The sequence below is a fragment of the Natrix helvetica genome (assembly GCF_964273705.1).
Source record: "Natrix helvetica genome assembly, chromosome: 13".
NCBI lineage: Eukaryota > Metazoa > Chordata > Lepidosauria > Squamata > Natricidae > Natrix > Natrix helvetica.
This window is the reverse complement of record NC_138557.1, coordinates 15,328,503-15,345,216: the sequence shown is the minus strand read 5'-3', so window position 1 is coordinate 15,345,216 and position 16,714 is coordinate 15,328,503. Positions and strand designations below refer to the sequence as shown.

At 50.0% G+C, this 16,714-nt stretch overlaps 1 protein-coding gene across 1 annotated transcript in view; it reads left to right on the top strand.

Moving 5' to 3' along the window:
- The window catches only part of GRID2IP (Grid2 interacting protein), a gene marked incomplete at its 5' end in the record, with an annotated part of 106,945 nt that overhangs the window by 72,728 nt on the left and 17,503 nt on the right, over positions 1–16,714 (top strand). The window contains 8 exons of the mRNA XM_081966004.1: positions 978–1,075; positions 1,200–1,308; positions 3,104–3,411; positions 9,090–9,494; positions 10,387–10,474; positions 13,523–13,612; positions 14,184–14,380; positions 15,383–15,538. Of these exons, the coding sequence (XP_081822130.1) occupies positions 978–1,075; positions 1,200–1,308; positions 3,104–3,411; positions 9,090–9,494; positions 10,387–10,474; positions 13,523–13,612; positions 14,184–14,380; positions 15,383–15,538 (1,451 nt within the window). The remainder of the gene's footprint in view (positions 1–977; positions 1,076–1,199; positions 1,309–3,103; positions 3,412–9,089; positions 9,495–10,386; positions 10,475–13,522; positions 13,613–14,183; positions 14,381–15,382; positions 15,539–16,714) is intronic.

The following is a 16,714-nucleotide window of genomic DNA, read 5'->3' as shown; positions in this document are numbered from 1 at the left end:
TATCAGCTCCACCCAAATATCCTTTGTCAAGAGTTACCTGCCCGCCCCCAATAGCAAACTCAATTACAAATCCAAATATTGCCAATAAAAACCTCACATTTGTTAAGCGAGTTTTGCCCCATTTTACAACCTTTCTTGCAACAGTTGTTTAAGTGAATCACTACAGTTGATAAGTTAGTAACCCCGTTGTTCGGTGAATCTGACTTCCCTGTTGATTTTGCTTGTGAGACGGTCGCAAAAGGCGATCATATGATCTTGGGGCACAGCAACGGTCATAAATATGAACCAGTTGCCAAGCGTCTGAATTTTGATCACCTGATCCTGGAGATGCTGCAAAGGTCATAGCTGTGAAAAATGGTTGTAAATCACCTTTTTCAATGCCCTTGTCATTTTGAACAGTCACTAAGCGAACTGTTGTTAGTCAAGTTATTAGTTGTTATTACCTGTAGTTATGGCAAACTATCAATCTCCTTTCAAAAATTCTTCCATTTGGGGTTAGATCTTTAGTATAGAAGTTAAAAATCACTTCACCCAGTTCCACCACTGTTCACAAACCACTCCAGCTCATTTCTTTCTTCGGTTGTCCCAGCTTCGGTTCAACCATAATGGCTGACTCTCTTCTCCATCAGTCGGTCGGGTGCCTCAGATCGAGCGGAAGAGCCGCCACTCTCCCGCAATCAGCAAGGGATCCCTCCTTTCTTTGTCACCCCTCCAGGGTGATGTTAGCCCCTTAGGCCCCCCAACAATGAAGAATCACCCAGGATTTGCAGAGCCCAGCTATCCATCAACTATCCTGCCGTGACACCAAACTGGAAGTGCAAACCATCAATCTTGAAGCCTGATGGAATTGGCTGGGGAATTCTGGGAGTTGAAGTCCACCAGGCTTAAAGTTGCCAAGGTTGGAGACCCTTGCTCCAGATGGAGCTCTAGGGACCTGGTGCCCCCATCCCTGCAAAAATCCCCCATCTTTTCCACAGGTTCTGCTGAAGCTGCTGAGATGCCCAGCCGTTTAGCTCCTGGAGAACGCCAAGCAGGTGATGGAACATCTCTTCCAGAGACCCCCAACCCCCAAATGGTGAGAGCCATGCTCTTAGGGGTCCAGCCTAAGAAGTGGGCTGTGGTAGGGGTGAGGGTGGGGGAGAAGGGTCAGCAGAGAACTGAGTCCAACACATGGCTCCCTTCCTTCCTTCCACTCACAGATGTCGGCAGTGTATGCCGAGCTGGAAAGTCGCCTGACTGCTGGTTTAGGAGGGAAGCTGGGCCGCCTGCCTGTGTGCCGGACAGCATCACTGGCTTCAGAGCCTGCAGGTAACTCCTTGTTGTGGCCCCCCCAGCGGCCAGTGGAGCTGACATGGACAGCGAGGAGATTGGGGAGGAAGATGGGCCGGTCCTAGAGTCTGGGGAAGGCTCTGATGAGGGCTCTGTGTCGGAGGCAGAGAGGGGGCCAGGGCTGTATGCCAGTTATCAGCTGCCTTCGGAGTCGGACATAAGTGAGGCAGAAGAACAGCTGGAGCCTGTTCCCAGTGTGCATATGCACAGAGTTGCCAGATGAAGGGAACAGCTAAAGAACAGGGGTCAACTTGGGAGTGAGATCACAGATGGACGGTAAATGGCCCCTCCCATAGGGAATAAAAGAGGAGCAAAGGGGGAGTGGAGTTTGCAGGAGACAATTAGTTCATTCCTGCATTCTTGCCAAGTATTGCGGCGTCTGAAAGATATCAGCCTGGCCACTCTCCAAGCCTGATAAAGGTCTGTAATTGTGAACTATCTTGAAAGACTGTGGGAGAGGAAAGACTTTCCTGGAGAGGAATTCACTGTAAATTAAATAAAAGAGGTTTATCGGGATGAGGACTGAGCTTCTTGCTCCTGGGGAAGCCTCGGTCAGAAAAACTCCTCCGGTCTTGTGTGGTACAGGAGACAACTTTTGGAGATTTATTTGGGATAGAATTTGACTTGGAATTTGTTGGGGCAAACAGGAGCTTTTCTCCCGGGTTGCTTGAGGTCCAAGATAAGAAGTGCGGCAACTTGCAACCGAGTTGACTTTGTAATGCTGTCAAGTCCAAATTAGAAAGAAATGACATTTATTTATTATTTGGAATTTGTCAAACAAAAATGAGAACAAGAATAAGAGAATAAAAATACAATGACAGGGACGATAAGAACATTAGTGCACTTATGCACGCTTCCTCTACTGACCACTTAAGTGTAAAGTAAGGTCTACGGAAGTCAAATTGTGACTGGAACTGTGAAAATGTGTAGCTGAGACAACCGAATCAGGTAGGGTATTCCAGACTTTGACAATTCTATTACAGAAGTTGTATTTTTTACAGTCAACTTTGGAACAATTAACCTTGAGTTTAAAGCGGTTGTTTGCCGTTTTAAGTTTAAAGCGGTTTAAGTTTAAAGCAATTTTTCGGTTATTCACTTCCCCAACTGAATATCAAATAGGATTTGAAAACAAAGTTGGTCATTTAGAAATCGATTCAAAGGGGTTTTCTCCCACCCCCCACCCCCATTTCCCCAGAAATGAATCAGGCACCTCTCACTATCTTTTGGGTTAGAGCAGGGGTCCCCAAACTTGGCAACTTTAAGACTTGTGGACTTCAACTCCTAGAATTCTCCAGCCAGAAGTCTTAAAGTTGCCAAGTTTGGGGACCCCTGGATTAGAGGCTCCGAACTGGCTAATGTCAATTCAGTAGCAGTTAATATCCCAATATTTCTTCTTTTCCTCTGTTTAAGTGAAGGATGAATATGCCTCATTGTCAACCCTTGGTCTTTGGTTTCAAGGACATGACATTCATTTTTGTGTTCAGTGTGGAAGAATGTTTAGATTCCTCAAGGTGCCTCAGTGGAGTCTAGTGACGCGAGCGAAGATTTGGGTCAGTTTATAGTGGTTAAAAAAAAAATCAGAAGGAATCTGGTAGCACTTTTTTCTAACCAACAACCCTGCATTAAATTTTAATAAAATGTGTTCTGAAAAGGTGCCACCAGAATCTTTCTGACTGAATGAGATGCGTGGTTGGTAAAAGCCAAAATGCCTGGGGCAAAAGTTGGCACGTTGTGCTTGCAGAGGGCGGATTGTCACTTTCTGTATTTTCTGCAGGTACCCGAAAATCAGGATTGACTATTTCCTGGCAGAATGATCCCGTCCTGCAGCCTTGCTATTACCGCTCGCTTGGTGGCCTCCCTTCCCCCTGCAGCACAGATTCGAACCCCTACGTCAGCCTGGACAGCAGCCCGGCCTTGTCGCCTAAGCTGAGCCCCCTGTCTCACCGGAGGAAGCTCTTCACCTTCTCGCGGCCGCCACGCAGCCGGGATACGGACCGCTTCCTAGATGCCCTGAGCGAGCAGCTGGGCCATCGCATCACCCTGGTGGACGACTTCTTGGCGCCTGAGAATGATTATGAGGAGGTGGGAGGCAGCCCGAGATTAGATTACATTAAAAGAGTTGGAAGGGACCTTGTAGGTCATCTAGTCCAACCCCCCGGCCAAACAGGAAACCCTACACCATTTCTGACAAATGGCAGTCCAATCTCTTCTTGAAAGCCTCCAGGGATGAAGCCTCCACAACTTCTGAAGGCAGGAGGTTCTTTTCTAGCCAAAGGGGCCAACGTGGAAAGGTCTGCAGGGAGGGGGCTCTTCCAGGGGTGGGATTGAAAACTTTTAGCAACCAGTTCTCTGCTCAGTTGCTGGGGGGGGGGGAATAGGGGCGTGGCCCACTTGGCCTCCTCATGAGGGCAGTAGTTTTCTCCCTCCCCAAGATCTGGAGGTTTTATATGAGCCTCCAGGAGGGCGAAAACCAGTGGTGGGTTCCGGATCCCATTGCAATCGGTACGGTGCAACAGGGCCCAGCATCCTCCAAATGAATGCGCACAGCACACATGCAGACGTGCGCAAGCACGCACATCCATACTTGCCGCCTGCGATGCTCCGCGATGCTCCAGCTGCTCGGCAGAGCATCACGCAGGCGCCGTACGCTGCCTGCGCGTAAGCACCAAAGAGCTCAAATATCAATAAGGAGTGTGAGTAGGCGGGTGGGCCCTCTGGAGCACCGTACTGGAATGGTACCCGGTGCTCCCGGCAGGCACCGGTACGCCCGTACTAGGGCATACAGTCATAACCCACCCCTGGCGAAAACAGGAAGCTGGAAATGGGCCCATTTCCGGACTTCCGGAACTTCCGCCAGGCCCATTTGTCACCCGTTCACAGCCTCTGCACAGGCCCTGCACTTACCTGGCATGATGAATGGGCTGCGTGGAGACTCCTGGGAGAGGAGGGGAGGGGAGGGGTGGGGTGGGCGGGCCAGCCATTCCTTGCAACAATCGGCTCGGTGAACTGGATGCAAAATTAGCATCTGGTTTCCCCAAACCAGTCCGAACCGGCTGAATCCCACCCCTGGCTGCTCCTCTGGAGGACGCTGCCCGAATCCTTCCTTTCTTTGGGATGAAACGTTGCCTGAGGCAAAAGTCCCAGAGTGGTTCTCCCCACTTGTTTTGTCCCTAAACAAGGCGAGGTCATCCTTGTCTTACAACACTTCATTTAGTGATTGTTCAAAGTTACAACGGCAATGGTGGAAAAAGGGACCTTATTCACCCTTACGACCATTGCAGCGTGATCAAAATTCAGATGCCTGGCAACTGATTCGTATTCATGACGGTTGCAGTGTCCCAAAGTGATGGGATCCCCTTTGGGGACCAAGCAAAGTCAGTGGGGAAACCGGATTCACTTAACAACGGTGTTAAGTAACATAACCACCCCAGTGATTCATTTCACAGCGGTAGCAAGGAAGGTCATTAAATGGGACAACAATCACGATCTCGCTTAGCAACACAACGTTGGGGCTTCCTTGTGTTCATACGTGAAATGTGAGTCTTGATATCACTAAAAAGCAATTGAAACTGGCTACCGAATAGCCAAGAATCCTAGGGTTGAATGGGACCTTTGAGGTCTTCTGGGCCAGGGGTCTCCATTGGAGACCCCTGTATCTAGTCCGCTACAGGAACCCTTAATGCCAATCTGGGCACATAATCTTCCAGTCTTTTCTTGAAAACAGGCACAAATGCAGCTCGATGACAAACACCCCCCACCCAGGCTGGAAAGTGAGGCTGGCCCTGCTTATCTCTTTTATCATTCTTGTTTCTTGTACTTTTTGCACCGGGAATTGGCAGGTGGCGCCTTTGGGTCTGTCTTTCTGATTTCTCGGCACCTGTGAACCGCCCACAAGTTCCACACCCATGCAATGCCCTTTGAACGCTCTTGCAAGAAGGAAGGACCATTCTGTAAGGGTCCGTGTGACCTTGGTTCCCTCCTGAACGCAAATTCCTGTCCGTGGGCAGGATCATGGCAGCCAACGTAGGCTGAGCTAGTCAGGGTTGGGATGGGAGGCCACCGAGTAATCCTAGAGCTGGAAGCTAATCTGGGAAGAAGAAAAATAGCAATAGCAAAAGCAATTAGACTGATATACCGCTTCATAGTGCTTTACAGCCCCTCTCTAAGCGGTTTATAGGGTCAGCCTTTTGCCCCCGACAATCTGGGTCCTCATTTTGCCCACCTCGGAAGGATGGAAGGCTGAGTCAATGTTGAGCTGGTCAGGATTGAACTCCTGGCTGTGGCCAGAGCCAGCCTGCAATACTGCGTGTTAACCATTGTGCACCATGGGTGGGTGGAAGGAAGGAAGGAAGGAGAAAAGGAAGAACAAAAACAATAGCTTTCCAGCCCTCTCTAAACTGTTTACAGAGTCAGCCTTCCCCCTCCCCCCCAAAAAAATCTGGCTCCTCATTTTACCGACCTCAGAAGGATGAAAGTCTGATTCAATTTTGAGCCTGGTGAGATTCGAACTGCCAAACTACAGGCAGCCGGTCATCAGCAGAAGTAGCCTGCAATACTGCACTCTAACCACTGCGCCACCACAAAAAAAATATTCCAGGGGGGGCCATCTTTCACAGGCAACCCAAGATCTGCAGAGTTGTGGCCCTGGTGTGTGTGTGTCACTCTCTCATCTTGGAAGGGGCTTTTCTTTGGAGCAGTTTTAAGATGTTTGGGTTCCAGATGGCCCCCAGTTGATGCAACAGAGTTTGTCAACTCTGGCTAATGCCAAGCCAGCCAAGAGAACCTGGCTTGAATCCTTCCACCATCTGACAAATGACAAAAGATGGGTGGGTGGGTGTTATCAAACTATTTTGCAAAGCACCAAAAGGCAAGATGAAAAACAATGGTTGGAAATTAACCAAGGGGAGAAGCAACCTGGAATTAAGGAGAAATTTCCTGACAGCGAGAACAATTAACCAGTGGAACAGAAGTTGCCTTCAGAAGTTGTGGGTGCTCCATCGGTGGAGGCTTTGAAGAAGAGAGTGGACATCCATTTGTCTGGAGATAGAGGGTCTCCTGCATGAGCAGGGGGGTGGACTAGAAGACCTCCAAGGTTCCTATTATTCTATGTTCTGTATTCTATGTCTGGGCAACTATTTGTCTGGAATGGTGCAGCGCCTCTTCTGGTTTCTGGTGCGCCAGCCAGCTGGTCTTCGCGGGTGCAGAGTGCCGAAAAACGGCCTGAAAAACACCCAGAAAACAGGCCATTTTTGGACAATTTTCCAGGCTGTTTTGGGGTCATTTTCCAGGCCGTTTTCTGGGCCGTTTTGAGGGCTGTTTTCTTTGTGAGTGCCAAAGTAGCCAGCTGGTCTTCATGGGTGCCAGAGTGCCCCAAAACGGCCTGAAAACGGCCCAACAAACGGCCTGAAAGTTGCCCAAAAACCTGCCTGAAAGTTGCCCGAAAAACAGCCAAAAACAGCCCAAAAAGAAGGCACGCTAGTCCTCATGTTTCTGGGGCTCTGGCGTTCGTACGTGCACACCCATTCCGGTTTGGGTCCTCGTTGCCGAAAACATTCCCCATCATTGGTGTAGGGTCTCCTGCTTGGGCAAATGATTGGACTTGAAGACCTGCAAGGTTCCCTTCCAACTCTGTTATTCTGCATAGGAGAGAAAAAATCAGTTTTTATGCAGACGCCTTTGTCAGGATCCTTCTTACGGCAAGACATTTATGGGGACCGCTTGTAACAACTTTTCAGTTTGACAGCTGGGAGCCCCCTGTGTGCTAGTAAACATCGAAAGGAAAACAAGAGGCTTTGGGGAGGGGGGAGAAGCCAAATGTGTCTTTGTTTTGTTTACTGAGACAGAAAATGCCACTTGAGAGGCTCAGTGATTAACAGATGGGAAGAGAATTAAAATACAGAGACAAGGCTGAAATATTTCACAATCCAAGTTGGAAGGATCTGCAGACCAAAATAATCCTCTTAAACAGGGATCTCCAACCTTGGCAACTTTAAGACTTGTGGATTTCAACTCCCAGAATTCCCCAGCCACTGGGGAATTCTGGGAGTTGAAATCCACAAGTCTTAAAGTTGCCAAGGTTGGAGGCGCTTGCTCTAAAGAAGCAGAATATAAACTTGGCACCTTAGGTGTTGGCTTGTTTATTGGAGGCCACACTTTGAATGTGGAAGGGACTGAGAGCTATTTTAAAAAGGGATTTTGCAATCCTGAATTGAGGGTCTTAAGCATGCACAGACTTTTTTTGACCCCCCTCAGCTTCCAATAATGCAAAAAACAAAACAAACCACCTTGATGCTACCTGGGAAAACAGCAGTTCCTCACCAGGGTGAATCAGAGATGTCCACAGGATGCGGTCAAAAAGTCAAGATGGTGGCCACAGCTATGATTGAAGCATGTAAAAAGTACCAATAAAAAGCAAGCAGAGCTTCAAGCACACCATGGTAGTCCTTACCCTGACTTTCTTGACCTCAGGCTGTGGGAACCCCAGGAGGAATTAGCAATAGCACTTAGACTTATATACCGCTTCACGGTGCTTTACAGCCCTCTCTAAGCGGTTTACAGAGTCAGCTTCTTGCCCCCAAACAATCTGGGTCCTAATTTTTCCCACCTTGGAAGGATGGATGGCTGAGTCAACCTTGAGCCAGTGAGGATTGAACCGCTGGTACTGGGCAGAATTAGCCTGCAATAACTGCATTTTAATCAGAAGGAAGGAAGGAAGGAAGGAAGGAAGGAAGGAAGGAAGGAAGGAAGGAAGGAAGGAAGGAGGAAAGAAAGAAAGGAAGGAAGGAAGGGCACTTAGGCTTATATACTTTACAGCCCTCTCTAAGCGGTTTACAGAGTCAGCCTCTTGCCCCCAAACAATCTGGCTCCTCATTTTACCCGCCTCTGAAGGACGGAAGGCTGAGTCAACCTTCAGCCTGGTGAGAATCTGCCAAATTGCAGGCAACCAGCAGTCAGCAGAAGTAGCCTGCAGTACGGCATTCTCACCACTGGGCCACCACGGCTCTTAATTAAGCAGGTATCTCAAAGTACTTCAGGGGACAGGAAAGTGTCTTCCAGATAAATCTTTTGAGGTCTAGGCTAACTCACCACGGCCAACTTGCCACAGGACAATTTGCCATGAAACAAGAGTTACACTCACACCGAAGAAATGGTAGAATATCATCATTGAAGGAAGGACGCCAAAGGAGAGACAAAATGAAATGCGAATGACAAAAATTAAAATAATTCTCAAATGATTTTAAATAATGAAATTGAATTGTTGAATTGTCCTGCAGTTGAGTTGGCCGTGGCAAGTTGTCCTTTTCCACCTCCTGGGGAAGGCACACGGAGAGCAAGGGAGGAAGATGCCTTCCCCTTGCCATCTTAAGGTGCCCACTAGATGCCAATTTGCCAGGGTGGCATAAGAGTCTCAAACCCACCCACCCCTTTTCACAGAGTGAATAGATGCTAAGGTCTAACCACATGCTGACTAGCTTCCCATCGCAACCCCAACCACAAACCGTGCGGCCTTACTTGTGTTGTGGGGTGCAAACCAGCCCGTGTGTGGCCAAGGAACAGCACAGACCAACAGCTTTGAAAATAATCGTCCTTTCTGAGGGTGAGGATGGGTGGTGGGTGGGGTGGCATTTGTTTATCGAATACATTTGTCCCCTTTTCCTGGAGACAGGGGCTCCCTCCACACCTGTCCAAATGATGCAATGCGCTTGTGAAGTTGGGATGCCCTGAGCCTCACCTGCCCCTCCCTGCCGTTCTCTCCCCAGATGAGTTTCCACGATGACCAGGGCAGCTACGTGGCCAACGACCGCAGCAGTGCCAGCGACGGCTTGAGCAGCAGCGAAGGGAGTTCCCTGACCTACTCCATCTTGTCAGACCACCTCCCCCCACCTCCAATCAGCCCACCCCCTAGACCTCCGCAGTTCCGGGCCCCCCAGGAAGAGCCCAGGGCCATGGAGGCAATCCAGAGTGCTCCCACCAGCCCACATCCCACTACCCAGCTCCCCCTTCCTCCTCCCCCTCCTCCCCCTCCCCCTCCTCCCCCGATGCCCTGTGTGCCCCCTCCAATGCTACACGGAAGCGTTCACCGCAGGAGTGAGTCCAACCACATGAGTGTTAAGCGGCTGCGCTGGGAGCAGGTGGAGAACTCGGAAGGCACCATCTGGGGTCAGGTAGGATCCGAACCCCAATGGAGGTGCATGCGGAGGAGAAGGAACGGCAGGAGCGGGTGGGAGGCAGAGTGAAAAGAGGCACCAGCCTAGAATTCCTACATAGCCACAAGCAAACTAAGCCAATCCCCCTTGAGTGCTGTTGTCCCTGATCTAACTCTAACCAACTCTGACCATTAGTTGAGAAGATTCCTGTGCATAGGCAATAAATCAACTTCATTGAACCCTTCACGTGTGGACTTGGTCTTTCCTGCCTGACCCCATGACCCCGTCTCCTCCCACCCTGGCCCCTGCTTTGTTGGACTTCTCTGAGCTTTCCCTTCTGCCTGATGGGGAAAAAATACCTTGAAGTGCGTACACTTTGCAAGAAGGTTGAATGGCAGTTAATGATATTATTTTGAACGCTGTGCTGAGCTTTCCTCATTCGTTCCGTATCTATTTCTGGGGTTACGAAAAAGCATATTTGGGGCACTGTGAAACCTCGAGGTCTCGATTATAAAGCCAGGAAAGGAGTTTTATTTGGTGGTAAAACTGGGCTATTTCCTTTGGGCAGGGAGATGCCCCACTCCCTTCTGCAGATTGTCCTCTTCTTGCTTTGGGGGAGGGCAGGTTGGAGTGAGAGATAACTAAGCAATATTTTGCTCCCCCTCAAACACAACTGCTCAGTTTGGTTGCGTGCCTGGCCGTTTGGGGAGAGGCAGATGGGCTTTATCAGTAGCTTCTCCTCCTTCCTTTGTGGCCTTGATGCCAACTCCTGCTTGGTGGTGGTGGTGGTGGGGCTTTAGTGCAAAGTGCTGGGCTAAGTGGGCATCGGCCAGGGGCCCAGGGCCCTTTGAAGAGCCGGGGGTAAATTTGGCTCTTGGTGTGACTGCCTCTCTCTTCCTTCCTGGCGTAGCTCGGGGAGGACTCGGACTATGACAAGCTAAGTGACATGGTGAAATACTTGGACCTCGAGCTGCATTTTGGAACCCAGAAGCCAGCGAGTGAGTGCGGGGTCTCTGCCCAGCAGGGGCTTCTGGAGAGGGGGCTTGGTTGAGTGAGGGGCAAGGGAAGCAGCTCGCCTGAGCATTTGGTGATACTGCAGCCCCCTCTTATCTGGCCTGGGGTGGGGGCTGCGCACAGGGTGCATTTCCTTCTCTCTGTGGGGATTCTGCCTCTGTGCTGCCCATATCCTTCCCCACAAGCACTTTGCTTACTGACTCAGGGCAGCCTCGCTTTGCTTTCCGGCTGTTCGTGGGGTGCTTTTGGCTTTCCAGACTCCCGCTCTCTTCCTTCTACCCCATTGCTCCTCAAATCTAGGCCAGCGCTGCTATGTGGGTCACAGCTGGGCAGAGAATGGGCAGGCAGGCAAATGCCAAGCCTTTTACTCCAATGCTCCCAGGGGGGAGGGAGGAGGGGGAGCCATCCAGACATTCGCAAAGAATGCAAAGCAGGTGGATTCCGAAGTCCTCCCTCCCTTCTCCCTCCGCTCTTCTGTGGGGCCATCCGGGCTCTCTAGATACGATAAAAAAACTTCACCCCCCCCCCCTAATGCCCAGCCTTTGCTGTGGCCGTCTGGATGTGGCTGGAGTAATAGAGCAGTGATGGCTAATCTTTTTGCCATCGCATGCCAAAAGCAATTGGAGTGCAGGGGAATTGTGTACGGGCATGCCCACATCTATAATTCTATGTGCACGACCCTCCCCCCGCGCATGCACACGCGACTCTGTTTTTGGCATGTGATGGACCCGTTTTGCGCCCTCCCCAGGCTCCAGAGGCTTTCTAGGAGCCTGGGGAGGGTGAAAACAGCGTCCCCCGCCTCTCTGAAGCCTGAAGCCTCCGGAGGGTGAAAAATGGCCCTACGGGCAACCTGGAAATTCAGGAACGGACTTCCAGGTTGCCCATAGGGTCATTGTTTGCCCTCCGCAGACTTCAGGAAGCTTCCCTGAAGCCTCCGGAAGGAGAAAAATGGTCAACACGCAAACTGGAAGTCTGATCCCCAACTTTGTTTGCATTTGTGTGCTTGGTTGTTTTTTGCCCTCCGGAGGCTTCAGGGAAGCTGAAAAATGGCCGATAACAAAGGTCGAGGTCAGCTGTGCAGAGTGTGCATGCGCGCTGGAACTGATAGGGCAACGCCTTCTGTGCCCTAACAAATGGCTCCTCGTGCCGCCTGTGGCACGCGTGCCATAGGTTTGCCCTCACGGACTCCGAGGCTGATGAGGAGAGCCCCTTTCTGTCGTATAGCAGATGGGATGTCCATCATGGCAGGGACCCTTACAACGTCTTGCAAGTTACAAGGCTAGTTGAAGATGCAGGCGGCCCAGGTGCAAACCCACCTGTGGCCAGAGAAGCTCATGGGGTCACGTTGGCCAGTCATGCTCTCCCCCCCCCCCAACTTACCTGACAGGGTGGTCGTTTGAAGAAAAATATGGGTAGAAAATATAATGCCTTAAGCTCCAGGAAATAACTAACTTCTTATTTGGACCTTCAAGTCAGTTTTTGACTCTTGGTGTCTGCCTGAATCGGTCCCTTCGGTTTCCTTGTTAAGGTTTTTCAGGAGTGGTTTGGGACTGAGTCCCTTGTAACCACTGCACTAAATGGCTTCTCTAACTAATAGATGAATAAATACCATATTTTGCGGAGTATAAGACACACCTTTCCCCCCCCCCCCAAAAAGAGGGTGAAAATCTGGGTGCGTCCTATACACTGAATACAGCATTTTTGCCCTCTCGAAACTCCGCCCACTTCACAAAAATGGATGTGCAGAGGGTTTGGGAGGCCTGCAAAGTGCTCCTGGGGACTGGGGAGGGCAAAAACGAGCATTTTTGCTCATTTTTGCCCCCCCCTTCTCCGTCCCCAGGAGCATTTTGCAGGCCACTCAAACTCGCTGCATGCCCCGTTTTTCACAGAAAATGAGGTGTGCAGAGGGCTTGGGAGGCGTGCAGAGTGCAAAAACTATTTTTAAAATTTATCTCTTCAAAATCTTGGTGTGTCTTATACTCCGAAAAATACGGTATATTTGGCTATATTCATTCCCACATGAAGAGACAAAGGACTTCCTTATGGCTGTTGGGAAGTTCATGGCTCACCATTTTAAGTATACCCCCCTCAGCCAGCAGTGCTTGGGCTCCCCCTCATAGCTCTTGCAAGCTCAGAAAGACCCCAATTGCTCATCCTCACCATTGCTCTCCAGAACTGGTTTTCAAAGGTAGACTGCCTTTAAGCCTGGAGGCAGATACCTGAGGCTGAGCTTCTCCACAGGGAGAAGCAATTCCCCTTCAGAGCCTTGGACTGGGGTTGGTTATGCCAGAGGGATGTTGGACAGAAGGCAAAAGTGACAGGCTGGGTGGGCCAGTTGGGGAAGGATGTGAAGAGGTTTAGTGTCAGGGTTCCAAATAGCATCCAAAAGTAAATCAGAGTCCAAGGAAAAATATTGGTCAAAGTCCCAATTTATTAAGAGAGCCATGTTGGCACATCTGGGAAAACCCAAATCTGAAAATTTCCCAGTTTTCCCCACCCAGTTGAAAGTTCAAGATCTTTCCCCCACACCCACAAGTCCATCCCATGGTCCAATCTCCCACTGCCATGCTGGCAGTTCCACCCATCCAGTTCCGGTCAGGTGCAGAGGTGCAGAGACAAAGGATGACCTTGGCTTTCTAGAAAGAATTGTGTTATGGTTACATAGCATCTAACTCCGTACAATCCCCCCTCCCATTTTCCCACCATAGAAAATGCATAGTAGAACAATAGAAAGTGTGGCAGGCCAAAGATTCAAGAAGAATATGGCTGCAGGCCTGACATTTAGGTTGTGAGAAGTGAAGATGAAGAGTTTTCCTCCCAAGAAGCAATGGGGAATTGGGGTGCTGGGCTTGAGATGTTCTGAGTATCTCATGTCTTCGACTTGGAGATTCCATCTTGCCCTGGGATGCTGTGGGTGCCCGTCGGGAACTTCCAAGATGCCCAACGCATGCCACGCCAGCCGTACAGCTTCATTTTTTTCTCCTTCCCGGGGTCTCTGGAACCCTCTCCTGATCTCACATTAAATCTTTCAGTTTCTCTTCCAGAGCCGAGCCCCTTGCCGGAGCCCCTTAAAAAAAAGCACCTGGTTGAGATTCTGTCCCACAAAAAGGCCTACAACACAGGTGAGTAGCAGCCGGCGGGCCAGGAGGGTGCGGAGAAGACCTTGGGGCAAAGGACAGGTAGACGGAGCCTTTGCCCAAGCTGGGGGTATCCACAGGTGTGGTCCAACAGATCACGGAGATGTGCTGCGCATTAAAAAAAAACCCAGGATGCTTGGACTGCCCCATTGCGGCCCCCATCCCGATCTTTCTAAAAGCATCCTGCAGTTACCCACACCATCCCAAACTCCTGAAGGAAAGGTAAGACATCAGTCAGAGGGTTGGAAGGGACTTTGCAGGTCTTCTAGACTGACCTCCTGCTCAGTGCAGCAATCCTCATGGCATTCTGGACCAATGGCCCTCCAGCCGTTTCCCTTGATGATAAACTTAAAGAATAAACAGGTCTGTGGCAGAAAGTGTCATCGCCTTCGCTTGAATGTCACTTGGGGGGGAGGGGCAATAGAGACCTTGTGCTGGCCTGCTGGGTGTGTGTGTGGGGGGGGGAAGCATCCTTGTGGTCCTGGCCGAGAAACCAAAGCCGCTTCAGCAAAATCCACCTGGTGTCGTGGCTGATGCCTTCTCTTCCTCCGGCCAGCCATCTTGATTGCGCACCTCAAGCTCTCCCACATCGAGCTGCGCCGCATCCTCCTGAGCATGGAGAGCGACCGCCTGGAAGCCTCCCACATCAAGCAGCTGCTGCTCTTTGCGCCTGATGCCGAGGAGGTGCAGCACTTCCACAGCTACCAGGGAGACCCCAGCAAGCTGAGCGAGCCGGACCAGTTTGTCCTGCAGGTGAGTCTGAACGAGGTGTGGGAAAAGTCTGTTTGGGGGGGGGGGGGTCGGGGTGATGTGAGAGTCTTTAGCAGCCCCTGAAAAGTCTGAGGAGTGGTGCATTGTCCATGGAAAACCTCTTTGGGGTGATGGGTGTTGAAGTAACCCAACTCACTGACCCAACAATAAGACAAATGTGGAGCTCCGGTGAAGGTGGCCAAGGCTGTTTTGTACAAGATGCGCATGTCAGGGCTCCAATTAATGCACCCCTTTCCATGAGAACTCCGAGGCAGGCAATTTCCTCAAAGGACACTTTATTGGGGCATATCAAATTGGCACAGACTTGGTGGAAAACCGGCTCTAAGCTCCCGCCCGCTTTACACCCAATTAAAACTAAAACTTTGTCATTTCCTCCCCAGAGTCTCCTGTCACACGGTCCCATCAGCATACAGTCCAGTTGCTAGGTGACCTCAGGCACCACCTTTCGAACACCTGCACGGACATCCTGGATTCCCAGGGGAAATAATTTTATTTAGGCGACAAACGGTGCATTTCATTTTTGCCCCCTCTCCCCACCCCCACGTCTGCTCTGCAGGAGGATCCTGTGCCGTCTGAAAAGCTCTGTTACTCTGTGCTTGCTTGCTTGTTTACCAGTGGCCCTCAACATATGACCACAAATTGAGCTCAGAATCTCAGTTGCTAAGCGAGACATTTGTTAAGGGAGTTTTGCCCCATTTTATATAGGGGCACCCCTCAGGTGACTCTGAGGACCCTGATAAACTTCCAGGCCCTTCAACAACCCTCTAAAAAATGCAGTTTACCAGCTGTCTGCAAGGAGTATAAATCCTTCTATTTCCTGCCCTCCAGTCAGAGCTGAAGAAGCTTCTTGGATGAGAAGCGAAATGTCTTCGAAGGAAAAAAAACACCCAGAAAGTCCAATTGCCTCCTGAAAAAGCACCTTTGGGACAACCAGGACCTGCATGACGGAGAATCTCCACAGACCTCCTTTTCCTTCTCTTCCAGATGCTTTTGGTGCCTGAATATAAAACCCGCCTGTGCAGCCTTCACTTCAAGGCAACCCTGCAGGAGAAGGTGGAGGAGATTACGGCCAGCTATGAGTGCATCTGCAATGCTTCCCTGGAGCTGAAGAACAGCAAGAAACTGGCCAAAATCTTGGAGGTCGGTCAATTAAAGTTTCTGTTGCTATTAGTGGCCACCAGAGGTCCATCCTTCCCTTCTACTCGGTCACCATTTGGCAATTCCCAGACTTTCAGGTTACAAAGAGTCCCATCTGCTGTCTCTGTCTGTGTATCTGTCTGCCTCTCTCTCTCTCTCTTTCTTTCTTTCTTTCTTTCTTTCTTTCTTTCTTTCTTTCTTTCACTGTCTCTCTCTCTGTGTGTCTCTTTCTCTCTCTCTGTCTTTCTGTGTGTGTGTGTGTGTGTCTCTCTCTCTCTCTGTCTCTGTCTATCTCTGTCTGTGTCTCTCTATGTCTCTCTCTCTGTCTCTCTCTCTGTGTCTTTCTCTCTGTGTGTCTCTGTCTCTTTCTTTCTTTCTTTCTTTCACTGTCTCTCTCTGTGTGTGTCTCTTTCTCTCTCTCTGTCTTTCTGTCTCTCTCTCTCTCTCTGTCTCTGTCTATCTCTGTCTGTGTCTCTCTCTGTCTGTGTCTCTCTCTGTCTCTCTCTCTGTGTCTTTCTCTCTGTGTGTGTCTCTGTCTCTTTCTTTCTTTCTTTCTTTCTTTCACTGTCTCTCTCTCTCTCTTTCTCTCTCTGTCTTTCTCTGTGTGTGTGTGTGTGTGTCTCTCTCTGTCTCTGTCTATCTTTGTCTGTGTCTCTCTATGTCTCACTGTCTCTGTCTCACTGTCTCTGTCTCTCTCTGTCTTTCTCTCTGTCTGTGTCTCTGTGTGTCTCTCTGTCTCTTTCTTTCTTCCTTCCTTCCTTCCTTCTTTCCTTCCTTCCTTCCTTCCTTTCTTTCTTTCACTGTCTCTCTCTCTCTGTGTCTCTTTTTCTCTCTGTTTCTCTCTCTCTCTCTCTCTCTCTCTCTCTGTGTCTCTGTCTCTGACTATCTCTGTGTCTCTCTATGTCTCTCTGTCTCTCTCTGTCTTTCTCTCTCTCTCTCTGTGTCTCTCTCTCTCTGTGTCTCTGTCTATCTCTGTCTGTGTCTCTCTATGTCTCTCTGTCTCTGTCTCTCTCTCTGTCTTTCTCTCTGTCTGTGTCTCTGTGTGTCTCTCTGTCTCTCTCTCTCTCTGTGTGTGTCTCTGTGTGTCTCTCTGTCTCTGTCTCTCTCTCTCTTGTTTTCTCAGTGTTCTTTTCACCTCTTTTGATATCCAAAACTCCTGATGTTGTTAGAACGAAGTGA